Source organism: Phoenix dactylifera, unplaced genomic scaffold, assembly GCF_009389715.1.
Source record: "Phoenix dactylifera cultivar Barhee BC4 unplaced genomic scaffold, palm_55x_up_171113_PBpolish2nd_filt_p 000092F, whole genome shotgun sequence".
Classification (NCBI taxonomy): Eukaryota; Viridiplantae; Streptophyta; class Magnoliopsida; order Arecales; family Arecaceae; genus Phoenix; species Phoenix dactylifera.
The window spans coordinates 1,167,066-1,193,199 of record NW_024067680.1 but is presented as its reverse complement, the minus strand read 5'-3'; the positions used below and the strand labels follow the sequence as shown (position 1 = coordinate 1,193,199).

The 26,134-nt window shown below is 36.6% G+C and overlaps 1 protein-coding gene across 2 annotated transcripts; it reads left to right on the top strand.

Moving 5' to 3' along the window:
* Positions 1-385: 385 nt before the first annotated feature.
* Positions 386-26,134, top strand: LOC103718698 (myosin-1-like). 2 transcript variants are annotated; one of them, XR_003387827.2, is made up of 24 exons: positions 386-1,706; positions 3,645-3,746; positions 3,844-3,987; positions 4,072-4,222; positions 4,306-4,333; positions 4,473-4,638; positions 4,799-4,862; positions 4,989-5,002; positions 5,087-5,171; positions 5,388-5,491; positions 5,612-5,750; positions 7,158-7,276; positions 7,391-7,543; positions 7,629-7,718; positions 7,925-8,002; positions 9,566-9,724; positions 11,868-12,071; positions 14,239-14,444; positions 14,539-14,674; positions 17,536-17,665; positions 18,720-18,835; positions 24,674-24,856; positions 25,243-25,805; positions 25,885-26,134. XR_003387827.2 is itself a non-coding variant. In XM_008807627.4 (23 exons), exons 1-23 carry the CDS (start codon positions 1,224-1,226, stop codon positions 25,690-25,692), a joined length of 3,504 nt encoding a protein of 1,167 aa, XP_008805849.2. In that variant the 5' UTR covers positions 386-1,223; the 3' UTR covers positions 25,693-26,134. The 2 variants fall into 2 exon arrangements, 1 of the variants encoding a protein (XP_008805849.2); XM_008807627.4 differs by having other exon boundaries at positions 25,243-26,134.

The window sequence follows — 26,134 nt, the reverse complement described above, 5'->3', positions numbered from 1 at the left end:
TTGTTTTCACACCCGGCAGGAGTGAGGGTAGTCAACAGAATAAAAAAGAATAAGATAATGCAAAAGAAAAAACGCCGATATAGGTTTGCCGAGGCAAAGTCCTAAATGGTGGGTCGCGAAGAAAGCCTCCAGCCAATCTTAACTGAGCCGGGTTGGGTTGGGCTCCAATATTATTATTTGATTCAGTTCCAGGTCAAAAAAGTAAGAACCAATTGACATTGGGTTGGTTTTATTGAACTAACCTGAACCAACCTCCAATTGGGTTGGAAGGTGAGCAAGGTGGCCATGTATTCAAATAATTGTTAAGTGAGGGTGTTAGATGTAAAGACACCAACTCGCCAATTGTTGTCTCCGAAACTGGCGGGCTTATCCTCCGTCTCCTCCTCTTCATTAAAAGCAGAGAAGCGGAAAAAAAGGAAGGAAAAAGGATGAGCTCGCGCTTTTCACGCATAAAATCTCCCTTGTCCCCATTCACCGAAACAACAATTTTAGAATCCCTTTCTGTTGTTTTCCTCTAATTACAGATCAACGCGGTTGGAAGCTCTTCAGAAGAGAGGTGCCTCCGGAAAATTTGCAATGTTTCGGAGAGCGAAGAACACTGATTTCCGTTCCATTCCCTGGAAGCGTTTCGCCTCCTACCAGCTTCCCCAACGGGCGACTTGAATTAGGGTTCTGCAAGTAGTTTTTTTTTTTTTTTTTGCTGCGATTCCTTGTCATTTTCCTCTCCGTCGCAGAGGCTCTCTTCGGTGGAAACACGCTCCGATTCTCAGAGATGCGGGTTTTGGGCGGTGAAATTTCTGTTTTTTCTTCTTTATTGATGTCTTATTTTGATCAAAATGAGGAAAAGCTGCGATTTTGATGAGGGATTTTTGGTTTTCCATGTCAAGTAGATGAAAGTTGCGTTTTTTATTGCATTTATTTGAGTTTGAGGAGAGAATTGGGTTTTGGTGTGAAGAAGATAAAGCCAGATTGAGAAGTTTGGTGTTTCGTTCGCTTTGGGAAATAGAGTTGTGGAATTAGGTGTTAGGACTTGAGCTCCTTTGAGGAACCGCTGGGCTCATCGTTAGTCTCTATCTCTGTTTTATGACGATTTCTTGAGGTTTTATTATTTCTTTTCCTGTATTTGAGGGAAATCAGACTTTTTTGGTTTAAGGAAGATGATACTGGATTGAGAAAATTGTGATTTTGTTAGCATTGGTTTTGTGACTTGGGTCTGGGGAATCATGTCATCTGCCATGCCCTTAACTCCACTGGCTACAAAGAGTTCGCTGGAGGAAATGCTGGAGGCTCTCGAGCAGAGGGACCGGAAGGCGAAGGATGTGCCACCAGCATTGCCGGTACGACCCACCTTAAGAGGACGCCTTCCTTCTTCGAGGAGGTCATTGCTGTTAAATTCTAAGATAGAAACCAATACAGCTGAATGCCTGATGAAGGATCCGAAGAAATGGGTGCAGAATAAAGATGGGCAGGCTTGGAAGGAAGACAAGGAAGCAGTATTCAAAAGCAGTATCTTTGGAAGCAAAAGGTTCTCAAAATCCGACCAGCCAGAAGAATCTCCTTATGATAAGATATCGAAGCTAGACAGCTATGAAGAAAGGTCAGAAGATGTCAATGGCTCGGGGTCTCCTGTGGACCCCTTGTCGTTGGTGGGTCTGTTGGAAGAGAAGCTGAGATTTGGTCACATAAAAAATTATGTCTTAAAGAAGGTAATTTTTTTGGATGATACTCTTGAATTTCACTTAATCTTTGAATTAGCTACTGTATAGAACATAAAAATTTTGCTGTTAAAGCAGTGCAGTGCTTTGTATAAAATTTAATATATTATTAGATTTGCCTATCACCTATCACTTTAAAAGTACTTAATTTTTTGATACTTTAATAAGAACATAAAACTTAGTAAAGCTAGTTTCAGTGTCAACATAATCTGCACATATGGTGGCCTTCTGATTAAGTAGATGGAACAGTGTCAGAGTTAGCATTTTGTGGCCTGGGGAACTTCCAGGATCTGGAAAACATGAAAGGAAAGGCTATCTTGGGATAGAAACTGTGGGGATCACATGAAAATTTCCCATTCTAATAGTAAGTGAATATGTGAGAGAACTTCCTATGACTTTTAGAGGAGATACATACAAATACTCTTTCTTTTTTTGGAGAATAATGGTGTGGTGCACCTTTCTGAGTCAAAGTTGTCATGTCTCCACAGCACAATTTTTGCTGAGGTATTTAGTAAATATCTAAAACTCTAAAATTGATCTTTCTGCTTACAACCATAAAATTTATGGTCGTATAGACCCTTTGGAAGCTTTGTGCACCTTCTCTTTGATTATATGTAGGATCTTTTTTTCCCCTTAATATTGATAACCAAAACCATAAGCATCCAGCCTTTTATCAACTATCTGGGGTCAGCTTTATGGATCTTCATTCGCCAAGTATTTTTATTTAGGGCCACCTCCGATTGTATTCCAAGCTTTGTTATATTCTTCCTCACAACTGACATCCATGTTATCTTAGGTATTCACCTTTTTTTTTTTCCCATCCATCATCACAAATTACTTTCTTTTCCTTCCATTAATGACACCTAAAATCATGAAGAAAACTAGAAGAATGATGCATTCTTTTCAACCAGCAGTCTCATCTTTGAGTCTTTTGTTTCTTCTGCAAGCTATGAATGAAGAATGGGTTAGCAAATGTACTAGCCCTATATTAAGGACTTAAATTCAACTCTGTTATCTTAATTTTTTATTCAATTTGCTGCCTAACTGAGCACTATAGGTGTCATGTATTCAAAATGGTGATTCATGGAAATTACAGATCACTTTGTTCTTTTATAGAGCCTCAGACTTTTCTAGTATCTTCTTTTCCAAGTTACTATCATATTCATCGGTCTCCATCATCTTGTACTTTCATAAAATCAAAATATCCTGATGATCATACCTGTCTTCTTGCCATCAAAAATCATTATTCAATTCTGATGATGTGAGCACATGTTGCAGCCAGAATAATTGCCTAATTCTAGTGGAACCAAGGTTCTTTGAATAATGAGGATTTGGCTCTTGTGTTGAATTTTCATGAAGATGTTTGGAAACATTATATTAGAAGCTGATTATTTGTATATGTTGTGTACCATCACCCATATGCACAATCACACCAAGTTTTTTTTCACATTCTGATAGCCTCATACTTGTCCACATATTTTGAGGGCTTTATTCTGCACTCCTCCAACTCCTATCACCTTCATCCCCCAAACCTTGTTTGAGGATGTTTGAGAACCCCTTTTTCGACATATGTTTGACACCCCTATTTGGCAATTTCGTCTCTTGATAATTGGCATGCATGTCAAATCCTTTTTTTGACTTTAACCTCTCTGATTGTTAGTTTTTGGGTTCTCAGGCTTAAATTAGGCTATTTTTGTCCATTTTTACTGTTCATTTTTTTTTGTCATAATTGTATAGTTCATGAACAACAAACACCCTAAACCTAAAGTGCTTAGAGTTCTCTTGTTTCCTTTTTAGTGAAGATCTGTTTTTCTTGATATGGAGATGAGCAAGCTTGCTTCCAAGTTTTCCACTTCTGTACTTTCTCCATTAAATTTTAGTGATTGATGTGGAATACATTCACTAAATTTTAAGCCTTCTGTTTTTCAGAAACTTCAGGTTTGGTGTCGTCTTCCAGATGCTGAGTGGGGGTTGGGAGAAATCCAATCAATTTCAGGGAACAATGCTAATATCTTGCTACCTGAGGGCAGAGTGAGTTTTATGTTTGGTCTAGCTGTGTATTAGTATTTTCTTGGCAATAACCACTCAGTTTAATGGTATTTAAGCACTCCCTATTTGTTGCACACAGGTTTTGGCAGTGCTTGTAGAAAATCTCTTACCATCAAATCCACAAGTCCTTGATGGAGTGGATGATCTTATACAGCTTAGTTACTTAAATGAACCTTCAGTTCTTCACAATCTTAAATGCAGATATGTTCATGATATGGTTTATGTAAGTATTGTTACAAATTGATGTTGTTCTTGTATTCTTCAATTTGCATATGCCTGTATAATCTTGCATATTTTCTTTATGCAGACCAAAGCAGGGCTTGTTTTGGTTGCAATCAATCCCTTTAAAGAAGTTCCTCTTTATGGAGATGACTATATTGCAGCTTATAAGGAGAAAACTACGGAGAATCCACATGTCTATGCTATAGCTGACAGTGCTTTCAATGAAATGATGAGAGGTGAGGATATGGTTACTTTTAGGCATATAGTTCTGGATGCAGTATGATGAACAACCATTGTAATTAATATATGGATTTTGCAGATGGAGTAAATCAATCTATCATCATTAGGTAAATGACAGGTTCTCGGTTCATAGATATGAATTCTTTAATTACCCCTTTCTCTCTCCAAGGTTCTATTTATCATTTGTATGTATGTAGTCCCTAGGTAAATTGCTGATGGAATTTCGACATTTGGCTTGCATTGCAGTGGTGAGAGCGGAGCTGGGAAAACTGAAACAGCGAAGATTGCGATGCAATACCTTGCTGCCCTGGGGGGTGGCAGTGGTATAGAGTATGAAATTCTTCAGACTAATCCTATACTAGAAGCATTTGGAAATGCAAAGACACTTAGAAATGACAACTCTAGCCGATTTGTGAGTCCTCTTTCCTATTTTCCTAGTGACAGGCAGACAGTGTCTGTAACAGGCATGCTTCCATAATTTACGAAACTATGCTTTCGTGGGTAATTTCATGGTCAAAATGAGCGTTTGAGAGATTTGTCATGTAGCTGTTTGTTCCCATAATTTGTTGCAGGGGAAGCTGATTGATATACATTTCAGTACATCTGGAAGAATTTGCGGTGCAAAGATCCAAACCTGTGAGCATGCTTTAATGACTCTTGTTTCTTTTAACACATTTAAACAAATAACTTTTATTACTATTTAGTCAACTAATTAATTTCTTTTGCTATGCCTTGTTCGTTGACTTTGAACTTAATTTGCAGTTTTGCTTGAGAAGGTATGTCAACTGCTATTTGAAACTTTAGCTTATTTGCTATGCGATGTACTGGTCACTGAAGGTTTCTATATCATCCATGAGCAGTCTAGGGTGGTTCAGCGAGCAAAAGGAGAAAGATCATATCATGTATTCTATCAACTTTGTGCAGGAGCTCCTGCATCCCTCAGAGGTAGTCAAAAAGAAAAATTTTTCTTTATTTTTTAGTTCTGTTAGTTACATGAGACATACGAACTTCTAGGGGCTTGGCTTGCCTTTCATTTACTGAGGCCATTTTTTTTACTGCACATGATTTACTCTTTGATGAGCATCTATATTTTAAGTATATTCGTTAGATAGCAATAATTTTGTGCTGGACATTTGTTTGAAGATTCAATCCAATTTACAGAGAAATTAAACCTGAAAGCAGCCAACAATTACGAATATTTGAAGCAGAGTGACTGTTTGAGAATTGATGATGTTGATGATGCTTTAAGGTTTCACAGGCTGACGGTATTTTAGATTTTTCCCTGATTCCCGTTTTTGAACCTCTTGTATGAATCTTTTTTCAATCTGGCCTTCTGGAAGTCATAAGACTCTGGATGTTGCTCTAATTGGTGTTCAACTGTCCAGGAAGCATTAGATATTGTTCGAGTCTCTAAGGAAGATCAAGAGAGTGTATTTGCAATGCTTGCTGCAGTTCTATGGCTGGGAAATATTGAGTATTTGGTAATTGACAATGAAAACCATGTGGAAGTCGTTCCAAGTGAAGGTATTCTTGTTAGTCAAATTTCTACAAAGCCATTTTTTTTTGGTTCTTTCATTTAGATGGTTTATAAGCGCTCATAATGATAAACTTTATGATTATTTGCTTTTTTCTGGTGGACGCTTCATAATAATCTATTCTGTATTAATATTATGATATTCCTTATTATGGTTCTAGATCATGACAGAGTTTCATATACATTCCAAATGCAGCTACAATTTCATGGTGGATGGAATCAAATTCTGGGCCCCTGATTGTGAACTGAATTCATAAGAATGATCTGATATTCCATAACCTACATTTATGTGCTGACTTTTAATCTGTTAATTTGCTTCACTTGCAAATATGGTTATATGTTCAAGTCTACCACCTATGACCAAAGTTAGGACCCTCCCACCTATTCTAATCAATGAAGGTTTTCTAGTGAGATTTAAACTTGACTTTCTCAATGAGAGAGAAATATCTATATTAACTAATATTCAAGTCTCTAAAATAAGGTGTCCCAGACCTGTTATGACTATGCAGTAACAGTCATATTATTTTGTGCTGCTTAACAAATCCATTAAACTAAAGGTGAATATAAAACCTAATGTTTAACTTACATCAATAAATAAGTAGAACATTCTTTTTTAACTTTGGTTACTTTATCATGGATTGCGATTAACAGAATGCATCTATACAGATGATGACCTGATATTTTGATGTGATAGCCTAGCACTAGTAGTAGCTTGCAGATCTCAAAGAACCTTGGTGGAGGCAAAAGATGTTGGTTGTTACATGCCAAGTTTCTTTAAAGGTTTTCCTATTTTCCTATTTTCCTTTTCCCTTATGTTTTTTGTGATTTCACTTGTGGCACCGAAATTTGATGTCGCTAGGATTCGATCAACAACTTGCACCTGTACATTTTAAAACTTAACGGGAAGCTTCAACTAACATTGTCAAGAGATTGAATTCATGTATAGGAACTGAGAAATCTCGTATTGTTGTAATCACATTCCAGAGAGAATTTTTAATGAGAGAGGCATTCTTGGTATTTCATTTATGATATTTTGGTTGTCATACAACAATGATACTTGAGAGTTGAGACCATGGTTTAGATATTAAAATGTAGAATTAAGAAGAAAATATGAAAAGTGAAACATGAAAATATGAATACTGCAAAATTTGGCTACGGCATCTGGGCCATCAACTTTTGTTGATGAACCATATCATGCAAGAACCTTTACTCGAAGCATAAATATGAAAATAGTGTGGAAATAAGATAGCACTTGATTTTGCATTACAGACCATGTAGAATATATTGTTGTTAGTGTAAATAAATTCTGCAGAATTTCTGTTTGGTTCTGGATGTCTTTTAAAGCTGATATGTTCACTCACCAGTATGCTGCACCATTGATTTTAAATGTTGTACAGCTGTAACAAATGTGACAAAATTGATGGGTTGCAAAGTTCCTGACCTGATGCTGACTTTATCAACTCACAAAATTCAAGCTGGAAATGACATAGTTATTCAAAAGCTGACATTGCCCCAGGTACCTAATTGCTTAGCCAACTGTCTGCCCCCTCTCCACACCCCCCACCTTCCACTCTCTCTCTTTGCCTGCATTTATGTGGTAGGTTTTGATTGGCATATTATCCCTCTGTAGGCCATCAGCACCAGAGATGCATTGGCAAAATCAATTTATTCTAGCTTGTTCGACTGGCTTGTAGAGCAAATTAACAGGTCACTGGAAGTCGGAAAATCACGTACTGGGAGATTTATAAGCATTTTGGACATATATGGGTTTGAATCTTATGATGTACGATTATTGTCTGATATCTTGTTTATTGAAATGACATTCTCAACAAGCTTATGTCTTGAAAATGCACTTGTCATTGTTGCAGAAGAACAGCTTTGAACAATTTTGTATAAACTATGCAAATGAAAGACTGCAGCAGCACTTCAATCGACATCCGTTCAAACTTGAGCAGGAGGTGAGCATCCCAAATATGCTGGTATTAGGATTTCTAATTATACATAATGCCTAACTTATAGTTGTGAGATTTAAGTCACCTTTTCTTTTTTTTGTTTTTCTTTCTTTTCTTTTTTACTGATAAGTACCATATATATAAGATTGTCTGTGCACAAAATAACCTGGTTTTCTGCGAAGGGCCTTATGCGCTTTTCTTATTGATATTAGGAATATATCCAAGATGGGATCGACTGGACGAAAGTTGAATTTGCAGACAATACTGAATGTTTAAATCTTTTTGAGAAGGTAATTTTGTGATCGTTTACATTTGAGAAGGCATTTTTGAACTATTGACTTTATTTTTTAAATAAATCTCTGGTTTTCATAAAGTTCTGGCTAGTGTTGAGTGCAGCAAAATTGTTGAGAAGTTTAACCATAAAAGATGTCCGGTTCTTTACTCTGTCATATATCAATGTTCGTGTTTCCTTTCTTTCCTTTGTCATCTGGGCTCTGTTAGCTTTTTTATAAAATTTGATCAGTTTGCATTGCAATTTGTTTTGGAGACTATTACAGTATTACTTGCTTCTTATGACGGCTGCCAATGGCATTCACTACCTGATGCCTTCTGCTGATGGAAAGTTAGAAAGTCATTAATTTTGTGAGTGTGTACAAGATCTAGGCGTTCATTTCCATTGCATTATCTTTTGAGATATGAATTCTGATAAATCTATACTAGAAAATCTGCTTATTTATTTTTTCACTTAGCTATATGTTTTGAGTTATAACACTTTGTTTGAGCATATAGTGCTCATAATGAACAGTGTGACCAACTGACCATCCTATCCCTCATGTGCTGCATTGGTCCTGTAGATTCATGTCCTGCTGGTGCTTCAAATGCATTCATGGTAACAAGAGCATTGCAGTAGCAAGGGCATGACCTATAAGTCCAGCATAACAATTGTAAATGCAAATATGTGCGAAATGCCAATCTGAACATTAAGGCAATCCTGTCATTTTTAAATCAGAGCATGATATTTTAATCCTCTGTTTCAGATTCCACATTCTTGGCTGTATTCAGTTATGATTAATTTATTTTGGATTTGACTTACTGACTTGGGAGGGTGATCCCACCCAAATCATACAGATAGTGAAAGAAAGGAAACAAACAGAACACAAAGCATACAACAATGGATCACCCAGTTTGCTTATCTACAAAACAGAACCACTAGCAAAAAACTACCAACTAACTGTTTCAAACTAGTCTTTTAACTTCTGCAAGATGGATCGCCCCTAACCTGAAAGGCACTTAATAGAGAATATTAAAAACATGATCTATGGTCTCTGCAGGAGCAGAATAAAAGACACCATTCTGATGTAACTTCCAGCTCTTCTTAGCAAGCACTTGACCAATATATCCAGTAGCCGGCTCCAAAAGGAAAAAAATCTTAACTTTCTCTGGGCTGCACATCTACACAACACTGAAGCTAGAGGGCAAACTGCTAAACCACCCCCTTCTGGTTAATAAAATGATTAAAGAATCCGACAGAAAAAGACTAGAAGAATCCTGTTGCTTCCTCAGTCAATCAATGTCATTGTAAATTCCCATAACATCTAAATCTTCAAGCTCAGAAATCAAATTGTAGAGTAATATAAAAAAATAATTCCAAGAGCTTGTACCACACATCAGGCACTTTAACTGATAGTGGGATTCAAAACATTCTGAAGGAAAATCTTACCATTTGTTTGTCATTCATGACAGTTTAATGGCATTTGCATTTATGTTTTCTCGACAATATCATGGCCATGGCATACTGCTTGAAGTATAGTTTTGATGTTTGGATCATGACATTGAGATCCTGTGAATGACAGAAACCCCTGGGGCTGTTATCTTTATTGGATGAAGAGTTAACTTTCCCCAAAGCAACTGATTTGACCCTTGCTGACAAGCTTAAGCAGCATTTGATTGGTAATCGTTGCTTTAAGGCGGAAAGAGAAGGTGCCTTCAGAATTTGCCACTATGCTGGAGAGGTGAGTCATTCTTATCCAAGTCTTTAAGTTGTTTATGGGACTTTATTATAAACATTCATACATGAATATTGAAAGAATGAGGACTTCATTATAAACATTCATGCATGAATATTGAAAGAGTGCTTTCTAATATTTCATGGTTTTGATTCTGTTTTCTTTTTATTAAGTGTGCACCCTATCTTTTTACAGGAATACATTTACATGAATCTCCAAGGCTGCATCTTAAGTTGTATTTATTTGATCTGCAAATTTATTCTTGGAACTAATGAAATAATCTAAATTTGTTAAGTCTTGCATTGCCTTAATTTGATGGATAAGAACATAGCTGGGGCAATGCTTGATAGTTATGGTCATGGTCATAGTCTTGCCTGCATCTCATTTCCACATTATGCTGATACTGGTGCAATTTCTGATGAACATAGTTAATAAAGGTGAGTAAAATAAAGAAAATTATGAAAACCAAGTTATATAGCAGTAAATTGCATCATTTAAGAAATTATATGAGGAAAAATGACGAAATCATGAAATGCTGAAAACATAACATCAAAATGAGGAGCAAGTTGTGAAGTTTATTCAATCTTAATGTATGCCAAATTCATACTTTTCACTTTTAGAGTAGAGCACTTGATGTGGTAATCACAATGCTGTCATGTAATATTGGGTTTTTCGATCTTTTCTTTTCCCCCTTGGGATAGTTGATAAGGAGTTGGGTAATTTGTGATTGGAGTCTCTTTGTTATTTATCTAGCACAGGTTCATCAGTGTGTGCATTTTATTCATGTGATGTCTACCCTGACCCATAGCAATAAAATTTGATCCTCACAATCTAAGGCTAATTCAAAAGGGCAAACAAGATCCAAAGTTAGCCTATTGTAACTAGAAGATACAATCATTGTCCCTCTCTCTTTTCTATTCTTTTAATGTTCTGTCATCCTTCTTCTGAAATTCCAGAAGAAGATGCATTGTGGCTATAAAAGCAATAACAAGCCCGAGAAAGACAAGCTATGGGTTTTAGGGACGCAACTCAAGCGAGCTGAACTGAAAACTTTAAAATCACTTCTCAAGAAATTAGAAGTACACATGAAAGCATATATGAAAGTTTTGTAGTGGTTAAAATGGATTCAATAGCCAAAAGAAATTGTTATATATTATTTTAGAAAACACAGAATGGATAAGATGTGTTCCATAGTCATTTGAATGGTATGAGTATATATATCTAGTCAGAGCACGGTGGCTTGATAGGATGAAAATAACCATACACTTTGATTCCCTCACTGATAGATCCTTTGCTGGTGAAGAAAGAAGTAGAGGCCTCCTTTCAAATATTATTAATTGGCAGCAGATGGGGTGGTTTGTTTTGTTAGAACTAGATCACTAATACTAAATATGTGGTTGGAGGGTGGAGATAGACTTGTCTTGTCAAAGAAAGTGAGATCTGTGTTTTTTTTTTGCTTTGAGGATTCAGAAGAGATTCTAGTCATAACTATTGGGTGAATATATGATAGCAAAGAGGGCCAACCCATTTAAATCCAACTTTAGCTGAATTCTACACTTTTTCCTGAAATTTTGTTAACTATTTATAATGATGAACTTGTGATTAGATAATGTAAAAAATTAATGAGCAAGTACTGGATTGCATGCATCATCTCTTGAGGGAACTAAGTGAAGCATATTCAGTTAGAAAGGACTAGCCTTATATGTAGGACACAACACCACAGGCCATTTGTTAAGAAAAAATTACGGTATGTAGGACATGTAACCACAGGTCATATGTAAAAAAAAAAAAATGTACAGAATTTTTTTACACAATCCGGGCACAATCTAATTAAAAGGAAAAAAAGGAGGAAAATGCATGGCAAACATATTGAATAATGCACCCGATATAATTTCTATGCACTGTCAAACTTAACAGGTTTAAACTTAGTTAGTGATGCATGCAAAGAATGAAGTTAATTTCAGATGTGCTTTGCATCTGTAATCTTTTTCCTTTTTTTTTTGCATAAATTTCATTTTCTAAAAGTACTTGCAAGGTAAGGTGCAATTGAACCTATACTTGTAGATGGAGATAACCTTTTATATTTGTTTATTTGTATACCATATTAGTGTAATTCAAATGACTAACACTGTGTGACTGTGTTCATCAGGTTTTGTATGAAACAAATGGCTTCTTGGAGAAGAATGGAGATCCACTTCATTCAGATTCTATCCAATTGCTTCTGTCTTGTAACTGCCAACTCCCTCAGTTATTGGCTGCTCATTTACTTAATCAATCACAGAATCCAGTTAGTCCTCTTCGACGATTAGGTAGTGTTGAATCACAAAAGCAGAGTGTTGCGATAAAGTTTAAGGTACATCATGTGAACATGAATAAAGTTTCCATTGTCTCTGATCAACATTTTCTGTATTCTTTTTTTCCCTTAGAATTTCTATAGGAAAAAGACATGACTTAGTTTAAGAATGTCAATTTCTATTGCATCATTATAATGATTTTAAGTATACTTTCTCTGTTAATTTTATGATACATGTTCATCATTTTAGACGAAATTAAGTTTATTAGCTGATCGCCGTATGCTTCTTTGGTTCTAGATTTCTTGGAAAGTGGTTTAAGACTTTATGTTAGGTTCAAGGTTCGCTGTATCGGTACCAGACTCCGTATCGGTGCCACACTAGAATAGTGTCGGTACGGTATGGTATGCGGTACGCTTCGCATAGTGAGTGTCGGTACACCACCGGTATCGGTATGGTACGGTACGTCAGGTACCGTTCAGTTCGGTATGGTACATCATACCATGCTTAGGTCGGGATGTGATTTAAACTCTGATTTGTTAGATATCAGAATACAGTATGCCACTTGCAGCAATCTGATATTTGTTTGATCATAATGAAAGAATCCTTGCATACTCAAAGGCGTAAAATTGTAAGATATATTCCTATCCTTTTCTTTCTTTGTTTTTTTTCCTTTAAAGTTGTATTGAGTAATGATTAATGAATGTTCTTCATGGGATAATTGGTATATTATATCTATTTATTAGTAGTTAGTTGTTTATAGCCTTAGTGGTGGGAGCTATAGAAGCACTACCTATTTTTGGTATAATAGATACCAAATATTTTTCAGAATGCAGAATTTGTGCTGGTAATCTGCTATATTAAGGGAATTCCTGCACATGAACCCATCATTCTCTAAGTCCACTTCCATGGGAGAGTCATGATACCTCTTTGTATTCTCGTTTTAACTTCAACTTTTCTTTATTTTTCAATTATACCCGTCATAGATGTTGGAGGCGAGCGAATGCCACATTGTCCACCCTAAATAGAAGTACCATGTGCATAGCAATCAATTTGGTCGTATGCTACATTATTCATTAAATAAAAAACAAATGATATTTAAATCATGTTATCACGACCATCTTTGGGTATACCCCTTTTAGTTAAGCATGCAATGGGGTCATAGCATCTATGAATTAGTTGCTTATATCACTTATGCCAATTGCTAGTGCGTCATGATATGCTGCCTGGTACCCTGACTTGAATGGACTTCACTTTTTAACATTTCAGGTGACCATTTTGTGTGTTAACTACTGTGAGCAAGGTTTGAACTTTGAAGACTTGGTTCTTTTCTCGAACTGATTGGAAAAATTTTGATGCTAGCATCTTTGAATGAAAAATTATAAGAAAATAATTGAAAATCCAAATATGGAAGAGACTGGAAAAGCGGTTAAAAAAAGAAGACATACAAGTCAAAGAAAAAAAAAAAACTAAACATCATTTTAGACTTTAAAGTATATAGTACTGTCTGCACTTTGCAGCTTGTGAGCATATCATTTTAGTTGATTTGTGATGAAATGTTATATGCATGTTTTGTAAGCAACATTTTTTGGGTTTGGATGTCTCTTAGCAGTATCACTGCATAGTTGGGACAAGGGTGGACGATTAGAGTTATGGTTTTGTTGAAAAAATTCTTGTTGTGCATGCCTGTATATGTAATGGAATTTGAATAAAGCTGTACACTTAGAAACCGTATTTCAGAAGGTCAGGAAAAATACTATTATGATGATAGATTAATGAAGGAACATATGTTGTTACTGCTAAGACATATTGTAATGACACAATGAATCTTGTTGGGATGTGTTCTCCAGTAAAATTCTGTTATTCAGGCTAGGTTAGATTCAAGATGCACTTAGTTTTGACCTTTCTGTCTGTCAGATCTTGAAACAACCTGGACAATGTTCTTATCAAGATGGATTGTAAAATTTAAAACTTAATCAAACCATTATGAAGGAAACTATTCATGTTTCTTGTTTCTTGCTAGACTCATCCATTAGTACCTGCCTGCAAAATTTCAACCATTTTACTTAAAGTTACAACATTATGTTAGCTAAAAGTGGAAATTTTGGGCATTTTAATATGTTCTTGGAAAATCTCTTTGGAAATTTTGGGCATTTTAATATGTTCTTGGAAAATCTATTGTGGAGTTCCTAATTTATCTTACTTGTAAAATCCTTTATATGCTTTTAGGGTCAATTATTCAAACTGATGCAGCGGTTAGAACGCACCACTCCTCACTTCATTCGATGCATTAAACCAAACAATAAGCAGCTTCCTGGCATATATGAGAATGATCTCGTCTTACAACAGCTCAGATGCTGTGGGGTTTTGGAGGTAGTCAGGATTTCAAGGTCAGGTTATCCAAGTCGGATGACACATCAACAATTTGCGGAAAGGTAGTCAATATCATCTGTATTATATTTGATTCCTTCATGACTCATTTATATTATAGGTTGTGATTGTGAGATGCCTTTATAATTGTCCCTTAAGGTATGGCTTTCTTCTCTTGGAGGATGTTCAGTTTCAGGATCCACTCGGTGTTTCAGTTGCCATTCTTCAACAGTTCAATATCCTACCTGAAATGTATCAAGTTGGTTACACGAAGTTATTTTTCCGTGCAGGACAGGTAATTCAGTTTTATTCATCTTTATTATTTGTTTCTTTTTCCATGGGCGACCATACATGTGAGCTACGAATTAGGTTTCCTTATTAAGTGATGGATCTTTTGTGGGAAATTCCTTGAAAAATCTTTTAAATACATGACAACTTCTGCAAAGTTTTCACCATGAACTTGGATTTGGATTTAGTCTATGGGTGACATTATCATGGGTACACAGATACAATATTTATTTTGTTTGCCTGCAAAGGTCCGCTTAGTAATTTATCCACTTAGTAGTTATAATATTGAAATAAATAATGTGGAAGTGGGGCTTGTCCTAGTTGTTGCACCCCTTTATTCAGTAACCAAAGGTTTTGCGTTCAATTCCTAGATCGTGCATCCCCAAAACTTTGGACTTGGGTAATTATAGGAGCTCTTTGGAGTCCTGTAAGTAGAGCCACATGCAGCTCAAGTTGCTAGTGTGGGATAGTCCACTTGTTTGGATGTTTGCAACTCAAATTGCACAACAAATTGAGTTGATCACTAGGCTGCAACTTAGGGCTATCTTGCATTAGGTTGATCCACAGCCAAAATGGCCATGGACGAGTTGTAGCTGCTCAAGTTGGTATCTTAATAAAGAAAAGGATTTTCTCCTTATTCCATCTCAATCAAAGTCTTAGCATCCCATTCCATGTCATCATTTTTTTCCTCTTTGGTTCCCTATCCCGACCTCTCCTCCTATCGAATCTCGCTAGTCATTCCCCGCTTGACTCCCCTAGGCTTCTCTGACTGTTGCCTCGTTGGATCTCCCTCGTTTATGCCCTGCTGGGCCTTCTCTCAACCTTCTCTAGCCCATGTCTCACCGTATGCCTCCAGCCATGCCTTGTCAAAATTCCTCTTGACCTCTCTCGCCCATGTCTTGCCAAATTTTCTCTGTTACACTTGCTGGACCTACACTTGATCTCTCTCGCCCGCATCTTACCGATCTCCCTAGCCATGCCTTGCATAACCTCCCCTTGACCTCTCTCTCTTACATCTTGCCAGATCTCCCAGCCGTGACCCGCCACACATCACCTGACCTCCCTCGATCATGCCTTACCCGACCTCCCTCATCCACACCTTTCTAGACTTTGATCCTTGACCTCCCTTATGATCTAGCGCTCCCCCTACCATCCTTGACGCCCATGCACCCTCCTTGCCAATGTTCGAAACCAAGATTCCTCTGGATTGTCTCCCCCTAGCCTCTCCTTCCTCACCCCATCCTTCCCCCCATCTCTCCTCTTCTGCTTCTCCATCTCATCCTCTCCTTCCTCCCTCCACCACTCTCCTCATCTCCATCTAAGATGGAGCTACAACCAACTTAAGTTGCATTGTAGCTTGAGCTGCAGCACAACTCCATCTATAGGGCTCCAAACAGACCCATATTGTAAATGGGGTCTCCCTTCCTTTTTGTCAAAAAAAGGTAGAATTGCAATGCTTATCTATGCTGCTTCGGCAAATGATAACATGGTCCTCTAGAATAAAAAATCTGGTCATAGATGATTTTGATAAAATTCTGGACTCTGCCTTTCTAAAATGACTTGTAATAGCTACTTGTTTCTATAGGTACCTTGAAAAAAATGAAATATTTTTTAACCCAAATTGTTTGTAAAATTATAATCAAGGAAGGCTGAACCGACCCAAACCAGTCAAGAATTGGAATGGTTTAGGTGGTCGGGTCGGTTCAACCCCTTCAAAACCTCTCGAGCCTCCTCCCACCCCCTCGATGCCCTTTGAGGTCCTCTCTCTCCCCCCCCCCTTACACCATGATTGGAGCTTCGAAGCTCCGTCGCTCGCATCGCTTGCCCGATCACCCGTCCCACTTGCTCGGTCGCCCATCCTGCTCTCCTGGTCGCCCATCTCGTTCACTCGATTGCTTGTAGGGCTCCTCTTTGATGCTGATGATGCTGACCGACGACAAGTAAGCCTCTTCACCTCTCTTCCTCTCTCTCCCCCTCTCTCTCCCTTTGTCCCTCTCTCTATCTCCCTCTCTCTTCCTCTCTCTGCTTCTCTGTCTCCCCATCCCTCTCCCTGTTTGGGTATGCCCAGCATGGACTGAATTGGTTGCCGGCTGGTTTGACTTCTAGTATTGGTTCGGCAAACATTGGTTGTAATAGTCTTGAGCAAATAAAAATACAAACTAGATTGTCATTCATTTACTTATTCAACTAGCAATAAACCATATTTATTACCTAATCTTATTGAATGTCAACTTAGGCATATATTCAGTATTTCAGGTTTACATGAGTTTCTACTGGAGTTATAAAGCTCACTAGTGTAATAACAAAAACTATAACGATATATGGTGTATGGTGAAATTCTAAGAAATGAAACTGAAGGACTATTATATATTATTGTTCGCAGTTATACGGCAAGGAAAATGGAATTGTTTCTCCATTTTTGAAAATGTTAATAAAAGCCAAACTTATTTATAGCCATTTACATTTAGTTAACCACCGAGTGCTTGTTTCATCATTAAGTAGGTTACGCATGATCTAATGATAAATGCCAGAAAGATGTACTTTAAAAAAAATTGTTTGTTGTTCCATTGAATTGAATTCATAAATTAAGAATTTAAATCATGGAGTTAAAGAACAAGTGTTACAGTCAGAAGTTCAGTTAGTTTTTCTTTGTTGACAACAATACAACAACCATCAATAATAACAATTTAGCATTGCATAGATCCTTCATTACCAAAGCATTGAATTTGGATTCATTCTATAGGTTGATTTCTTTTTGAATCTACATCTTTCTGTAGGTCTTAAAATTGACCCACCCATTTATCATAGAGGGCAGGGCATGGGACCCTGCAACATTGTCATCTTATGTATTTGTTTGATGATTTGCAGATAGCTTCTCTAGAAGATATTAGAAACCGTACGATGCAAGCAATCCTCTGGATTCAGAGACGTTATCGTGGTCTTATATCTCGCCATAATTTTCAGGAGCTCAAGAGAGGAGTGATTGCACTTCAATCATGTAATCCTACAATCGCATATTAGTGATACTCAATGACTTGTTTTTACTAATTTACTTCGTTTATGTTGTTAATCAAGTTCAAGAATGGCTGTTTGAATTAGGCAGATTGATATGCCTTCCATTGTTTAAAAGGGATTCCCAGTTAGCTTTCATTCAAAGGCTGTGTTCATAAAGTTTGGAAAAAAATGTTTTTGATATTTATAAATTCTCTAGCATACTTAACGAAGTTCTTTTCCCTAATTTCTTTGTCCAAACATTGAAGTTAAACATGAACAATAGTTGCTTCAGGTTTGGAAGATAATAGAATATCAAAAACATATCAACTGAAAACCATGAGGATTCTGAGTCATTGAATATCAACTTTTATTGTTGATTCCTTGTTTTGTTTGTGAGTAATTTTCATATAAAAGTTTCTAATGCAAAACAAAATATAGTTTTCTTGTCAAAGTTTGGGATAGATTTAGAACCTTCTAACTCATTGTCCATCAAATAGCTTCATTTTTTTATTTACTCCATATGATTCACATTTTGATATTTTACATACTTCTGAGTTCTGACAAACTTATATGACTTGTATAATTTTCTTACTCAGCTAATTTCTTTACTTTGGCTTGTTCTCTCCTTTTTGAGAGGAGAAAGGTGGGATAATTGTATATTTTCTCCACCAATATAAAATTTCCCTCAATTTACAGTTTTGTTATCATATGAAATCCATTGGATGCTTTTTTATTCAGAGAATATTCTAGGTTATACCAGGGAACTTATTTATCTCACTTTAAACAATTGTCTATAATTTCTAACATGAAGTTTACCATTCCATCTAAGAATTATGGTCCGTGTAGTAGTTGTTTGAAGTGAAATAGTGAGACATTCTGCTGGACTGTTGTTTCCATACAAAAAAACAATGTGAAGTGGCAGATTGTCAGGAAACAGTTGAAGACCTGCAGAAGCATATTACTGCCTTGCAGTTTAGCAGTATAATTTTAGTAAGGACAGTTCATAAATAATTGTGGTTAATAGTTTTTCTCAAATTTCTGTCTCCTTTCTTTTGCAGGTATCCGTGGTTGGTTGGCAAGGAAGAAATTGATCAATCTAAAGAGTCTAGCAATATCCAAGCTTGATAATGAGAGAATTAATATAGAGCTACATAAGAATTTTCAACAAATACAGGTACTTTATGTCAGATTTATTTAATGATATTAAAGAGGATGTTTCCATTCTTGTTCTATTTGTGGATACTCTTTGGGCAAATATTCATCAAAAGAAGGTCAAAAGATGGTTTTGATGGTCATCATGAAAGTTCTTATGTCACTTGGATTTTTTTATTACTTCTTTTTTAAGATATGAAAAGCAAATTGTTGGAGTCACATACCATTCAAGACTTGTTTGGTTCGCGGGAAAAGTTGGGGGGAAAGTGTGGTCATCAGGAAAATAGAAAAATATCTCATATTTGTTTGGAGCTTTCAAAGGAGAGAGAACAGAAGGTAACTTTTCTATGGGAATAACTTTTCCACATTTTATGGGAAAGAAAAATCCATATAGGACATGGGAAAGCCACTTTCCCACGGGATGGAAATTGTAGTAATTTTTATTTTTTCAAAAATGCCCTTAAGCCATATTTCATGATCTTCTTAATAGCTTTTTTCAATAGTTAATCTTAAACTACTAAAAATATACTATGAAAGAATGGCCACGATATAAAAAAGTTGTCTAACTATTAAAAATTGTTAGAACTCTAGAAACTCAACCCAATAAATATTTTTGATAGCTATTTTTAAATATTTAAAAATATTTTTAGATCTAAAAATATTTAAAAAATAGCTATTAAGGGTATAATAGGTATTTTATATAATTTCTCAGGAAACCAGATGCTCAACCAAATATAAGTCGCCCTGGAGAGTGTGTTTCTTATATCACTTTCTCATTGTCAACCAAATATGCAAAAATTACTTTTTTAGGTACCATATATCTAAGCATCAGCTTCTCAAAAAAAAAAAATTTCAGTGAGTTAAAATCCTTCCTGCAAACCAAACAAGTTCGGAGACATGCATATACAAGAGGTCAGGGTGCAATAAGAATAGACTATGTATATGTACCAATTGTGGTCATATGAACTTTAACAAAGAAGAAAAGGACTATAAGTTAATCATGAGTGAAAAAACAAATTCCCTTGCTGAGAGAAAACGAACCACCAAGGTAATGTAGTGGCTGATGTGATTTGTACAAGATGCATTTTGGGTGCAAGGCTTGAAGGATGAGTTTCAGGACATGCTGAAGTCAACAGTGGGAGAGTAACCAGCATAAGCAATGAATCAAAGGAATAAGGTGCAATGCTAATAATGAGATAAATGGAGCTTAACACCAAATAAAAGAAAGATTCCATCATTAGAGATCATAGAAACGGCACATGCTAGGTCTATCCTGGACGTGCAACTTCACTTTCAGAACTGATAGCATAGAGATCTTCTAAATATGCGTATGTTTGATAGAGAACTGCAAGTGATGAATATATTCGTTTAAGATGATGGTGGAAACGTTTGTTAAAGTCACAGCAGAAAACCGAGTTAGCTAGCAAAATCAATTTGAATAATTGTAAACATGCAGCATTGACAATGTTATGCTGCAAAAATGGCATGCTAAATATCTGCATGTTTGGCACTATTTATGTGTATGAGCCACCAATTGATCTAAAACTTGCTGACATATAGATGGGCCCCTTTAATGTAATGTAAAAAGGAATGAGCTAACAAATGCCAAGCGGGGTTAATAAGTAGCTAGATCTAGATGCAGGCATGTATTTAGTCCCATATTGGTTATTCGCTGGGTAGATCTTGGGTACTTATACAGAATCAAGGAATCCAAATAATATCTTCTAGCTAGCCATTTTGGATGAGGTTTTTGGTTGTTACAAATGGTATCGGAGCGGACTCGGCCATAACCTATATAGACTAGGGGGACACTGCAGCACGGTTCTATTGGGCTAACCACGGGCCGATCGTAGTATTTATGATTAAATTTAAATGGATTTGAAGCCTTAGCCTGACGATGATGTCGGGGTTTAAATGGGAGGAGTATGTGAGGACCCGTGCAGGTGTGTGTTTAGTCCCATATTGGTTATTCGCTGGGTAGATCTTGGGTACTTATACAGGATCAAGGAACCCAAATAATACTTTCCGGCTAGCCATTTTGGGTGAGGTCCTGAGTTGTTACACATCTCAAGATAATGATGGTAGTCTAAAGACTTAAGATGTTTAAAAGACTGATCCCATGGATGAGGAAGCAAGTTTGAGATTCATGGAGTTGTTGGAAGGTAGGGCAAATTAAACTGTGAGCTGACACCATGTTTGAAAAATTTTAAGGTAGTAGGTGAACTGTGTGGAGGGGTCATTCTAAAGTAAGATCCGATCTTGATAGTTAAAATTTGCTTGAGAACTGAACAATAAAAACTTGGACAATCTAGAAATGCATCTGACTGATGTTGCCAAAATTAGTCAGAGACATGATAAATCGTCAGACCCCAAATAAATGGTGGAACAAACTCAGTGAGAGGGACAAAGGCCAAGAGAAGATAACTATAGGACAAGGAATTGAAAATTCATGGTAGAAGGGGGAACGAATACAATAGGCACAAATGCTGATTAGAGATAAGGTCACAAGGGAGAGAGCTTTTGCACCGAATAAAGCCTAAGGAAATCCGCAAGAAACTGAAGGAACCCTAAAGGCCAAGGTTCGTAGTTGGGTTGCAACAATGGCTAGAGGAGGGCCATGTACTAATAATAGAAAAGGATATTTCCGGATGGAAAATGGCTAAAGGGATCTGACTAGCAGAAGGTGTTTGGCCCCATGAAAGGATTGTGGGCTCTATAAGAACAAAAAGCGTGGTCAAGTAGGGATCCTATAGGCAAGCTGCATTGCTTTTGTTATTAGAAAGGCTTTCTGTGCCCAGCTAGAAAGGTTTAGGAAAACCTACTGACTGCCTGCTTTACAAGGATAACTGCTTGGTTAGTAGTCTTCTCAAGTGTTTAGGAAACTCCGGGTTGTACCCTATATGTACTATTACTTGCTCATTATCTGTTTTCTTATGGAGATGCTGTTTGCTCTCGTTGTGTCATAATCCATGACTATTTCTTATGGATTAGGAGCAATGAAGTATTGATACTTGAATCTACTTTGGATTTATGTTGGATTTTTGGCCTATTCGATGAGATTAAATTGATAAGAGGATTGTAATTAGTCTGTTTAAGATCTATGCTGCTTATTCACATTTTTAACATGCAATTGTTAATTATTCCTCTTACTCGTACCTTAGACTATGTAAATTTCCACTAACTGATCTTCACACGCATGATACTGATAGTTTGCCGTTCTTATTTCATTATAGAGCATGCTTCTTTACTTGCTGACTATGACATGTCTTGTAAATAGTAGAGTATATAGAAGCTTAAAATGATAAAAAAAGAAAAAGTAACTAGTAAAAAGCGGCTCACAAAAGCGAAAATTGTAAATAAATAGCAATAGAGCATAAAGCAGGTCTAGGATGGTTTACAACAACTGAGAAATTGTTGACGACGTGTTCTCTGCGAGCAGTAAATCCTGCCTATGATCAAAGAAATAAGCAAAACTGAAGCCCTAAAACCATTTGAATCCAAAATGTTTTTTTTTTATTTGAGAAGGGGAGTTGGGGTGGGAGAGGTATTTCAAAGCATTATAAAGGACTGGACAATTTTAGAGATCAATTTTGTCTAGGAACTGAAGTTGTACCAATGACCAAAAACTTATTGAAGCCACTAATTGCATTGTGGCTTACCGTTCAATGATAAGGAAGGCCCAGAATACCCTCCAAACCAAGTAGCATGTCCTCCTGCGAAAGAAGATTGGCAAAAGTCATCCATGGCACTTATCAGAATGCTGTGTGAAAATATTTAAATTTAGATGCTTTGACTCATGATCCAAATATGGGGATAAGTTCCTCTTCGGAGAGCATCATAAACCTAACATACCATCTACTTTAGCAGCTTTTCTGGCAGTAAATGATGGTGCAACTGCTTGATTCCTGTAATAGCCTGGCAGTTTTTGCCAGCAGATTTAGATTCATTTTGTTGTCCGCTTAATGTTTCTCGAACAGTGGGATGATCAAATTGATGCCTCACACTTCTTCATATGTTATGAAAATCCAATCTTAGCTCTGATATGTGAAACTTGGGATGTATGCCTTATAGTGAATCCATATATCATTAGATCATGGGGCCAATATATACAATTACAAGTTTCATACTCCAATGGAGTACTTGACAAATGACTGATTATGTACAAGCTCCATGTTAACATTACATCAAATACTCAAAGAAAATGAGCTATTTATCAAAATGTATCATTAGGAAATGTGAAGATCATTATCATGCCGGAACGTGCATTATCTATGGACATATATATGTATTAGGTATGTTTATGTAAAAGAGAATTAGAAAGCACTTTTTGTGAAAAACTTTGTGCAAGAAATGCTGATGTCATGCATTTTGTTCTTCATATGTGCACTTCATGTTGAGCCAATCTTCCAGTTGGGAAGAGATTAAAACTCATAGAAGGCAGCATATAGGAAGCAGAAGCAACTACAATGTCTGTTAGCATATATAGTTCAAACTTTGAGGTGGAAATGACCTGTAGAAGTAGTAGCAAGGACTAAGTATGAAGGATAATTAGCTTATACTTGCTGCCAAGTACAATTGTATGGTGGTAGAAGTCATGGTTGCGATGTTCATAAAGTGTTCGTTTTTTTGCTATGATAATAACAACGTTTTAAGTTTCACCTGAAACCTATCCATTTCATTTCAGCTGAGACCAATCTGACAATGGACGAAATTTTTAGTTTCCGTCAGTTTCAGTCGGTTTCAGCCAATTTCGGCCAATTTCAGCCGGTTTAGGAACAGACTATGAAGATACATCATACATGTGCATATTAGATTTGAAGGATATTATAACCTGTGAAGATAGCAATGCCAATATTTTGGGAGATGAGAATTTTTTGTTATAAATTAGTGCGCTATGCTTCAATATAGCAAAATTCAGCCTAAAATTATTGAAGCTACACAGATTATGATCCCAAATAACTCATAACACAACAAAGTGATGTGAAATAACTTGTGTCAATTTCTTTCTTTTGCTTTTTCCTTGTTTCTTTTTGTTTTTTTTCTGATATTTCTGACTGAAATTTGGAAACTCAAAGTGGAACTACCAAAACTGCTGAAACCAAAACTCTACCTGGGGGGCCTGAAACTGAATTTCAAACATTTCATAATATCCTATTGTTTTGACAGTTGGATAAATCATGGATGCCTGGATATGGCCAATTTAGTAGTTTCAGTTTTTCTCCATATCGCTTGTTTTCTCATACCGCCATTAAATTAAAATGTTCATATCTGTGTTGTAATTTGCCTGTAAAAGTGGCAGTGGTGGCTATAAATAATAGTTTCAGTGTTCATTTTGGTGTCCAATTCTATGAGGACATTATATGCTTTTTCTTCAGAGTTCGTATACTCTTGGAGCTCCTCGGTATTGCTAATGTAAACAATTCTAGTGTAATATTTCACTTGTAAATTTTACTTAGTCTCCATTCAGGTTTAAATATCTACTTGAGGACATCATGATGAATCTTTTGTTGCTTTTTTATCTTTTTAAAAAAACCTAAGAAAATTAAGATCTGAGAGCTGCTTTTAATCAGAATACTTTTTGTTTGGGCATGCGGAATCTAATAACAATAGAATAGTGGAAAATATCGAACATAGGAGAAAACTGAATCCTGAGATGCTGAGCATCCTATTTTCCATGCCATCCTAAGAGATGATTTTTTTCTTGCTTGAAATATGAGCTAATGCTCTTTAGGTGAGTCAAATCTTGACACGTTAGTTATTTATTTTTTGTATCCCATTGGAAGCTATAAAGTAGTTTTCCCCCTCAGAACCATGATATTATTTAAACTATTTCACCAAAGTAAAATTTTTGTGAGTGCAGGCTTCAGTTCCAGCAGTGCTGGAGATGCGGATTCTGAAGTCTGAAGCAGAACTCAGACAAAAACTGGTGGAGAATGCTGCATTACATCAACAACTTCAGCAATATGAGACAAGGTTGTCAGAGTATGAGGCGAAAATGAAATCTATGGAGGAGATGTGGCAGAATCAAATAACATCTTTGCAGGTGAATCTGCTGACCAATTTTTCTCAGTTAGATAAAGTATACTTTCTGACAATGAGATTTCCCTTGTGAAAGGATAGAGATTTGAATCATTTGATTGTTTCTACGAAATTCTGATTTTCTCATCTCCTTTTTGATGTCCTGTAAATGAGAGAGTGATGATGGGAAGTAACAACTAAGACCCATGCCTTTTGCCCTGACAAATGTCCTGCGGTTAAGTTATTGTATTTATGCATAGCACGAAGTTTGTATTTTTCTGCTTATATAATTCAAGTTTCTGCTTTACACTTTAATAATGACCCCCTGTTAGCTTAAGTCCTTATGCAACAATTCTGTAACTGGATATAGAATTGCCACGTATAGCTAATGAATCTGGCAATTTGTCATAGATGAGTCTGGCTGCAGCAAAAAAGAGTGTTGCTGCTGATGACAGAGTGAGCCAACCTGGAAGGCTTGATGCATTACCAATTCATCACAGTCATGACTCTGAAAGTCCAATGTCTGCTGAGGCACGCACACATGAAGCCGCACCAAAAAGACATCAGACTTCTGACTCTGGGCCGGCAAGAGATTCCACCGACAAGCAGAATGCAGTTGGCCGTCTTGCAAAGGAGTTCGAACAGCAGAGGCAGGCCTTTGAGAATGATGCACGAATCCTTGTTGAGGTGAAGCAGTCAGGTTCAGGCATGGAAGATCTACGAAAATTGAAGTCCCATTTTACAGCGTGGAAGAAGCAGTACGGGGTCCAGCTTCGTGAGACAAAGGCAGCACTTCATAAACTTGCGAATTTTGAAAGGAAAAAGCCCCGTAGAAGATGGTTGGGCTGTGGCAGAAAGTAAAAAAAAATAATATAAATTTTTAATATTCAGCTCTTTCATATGAGGCGGCGTTGCTTTCGTGTACCCAGTGACCAAGCTTGTTTGTGTTCCAACTCCCGGGGCTGGAAACAGAGGTGATGACTTTTGCAGAAAGCTGAAAGGGGTTCCTTACACATATCTGATTCTATTGCTGCATTTCTGCTATACTTGCAGTGCAGAAGATGGTTGTATAACTTTCACCATGTTTATCGACATCCGGAGGAGTGGCTGAAGTGCCCATCTATAGCTAAGGGATAGTCTTGAACATGTAAAAGAAGAAAACTACATGTAATGATTCATTTGTTTTTTGGGTTTCAAAGTGTTGATTTCAGATTCATGAACATTGGAGAGGACTATTAACCATCGTTCTTGGAAATGACTGCATTTGAGCATATAAATAGAAACTTCCATTTCATTGGAACAA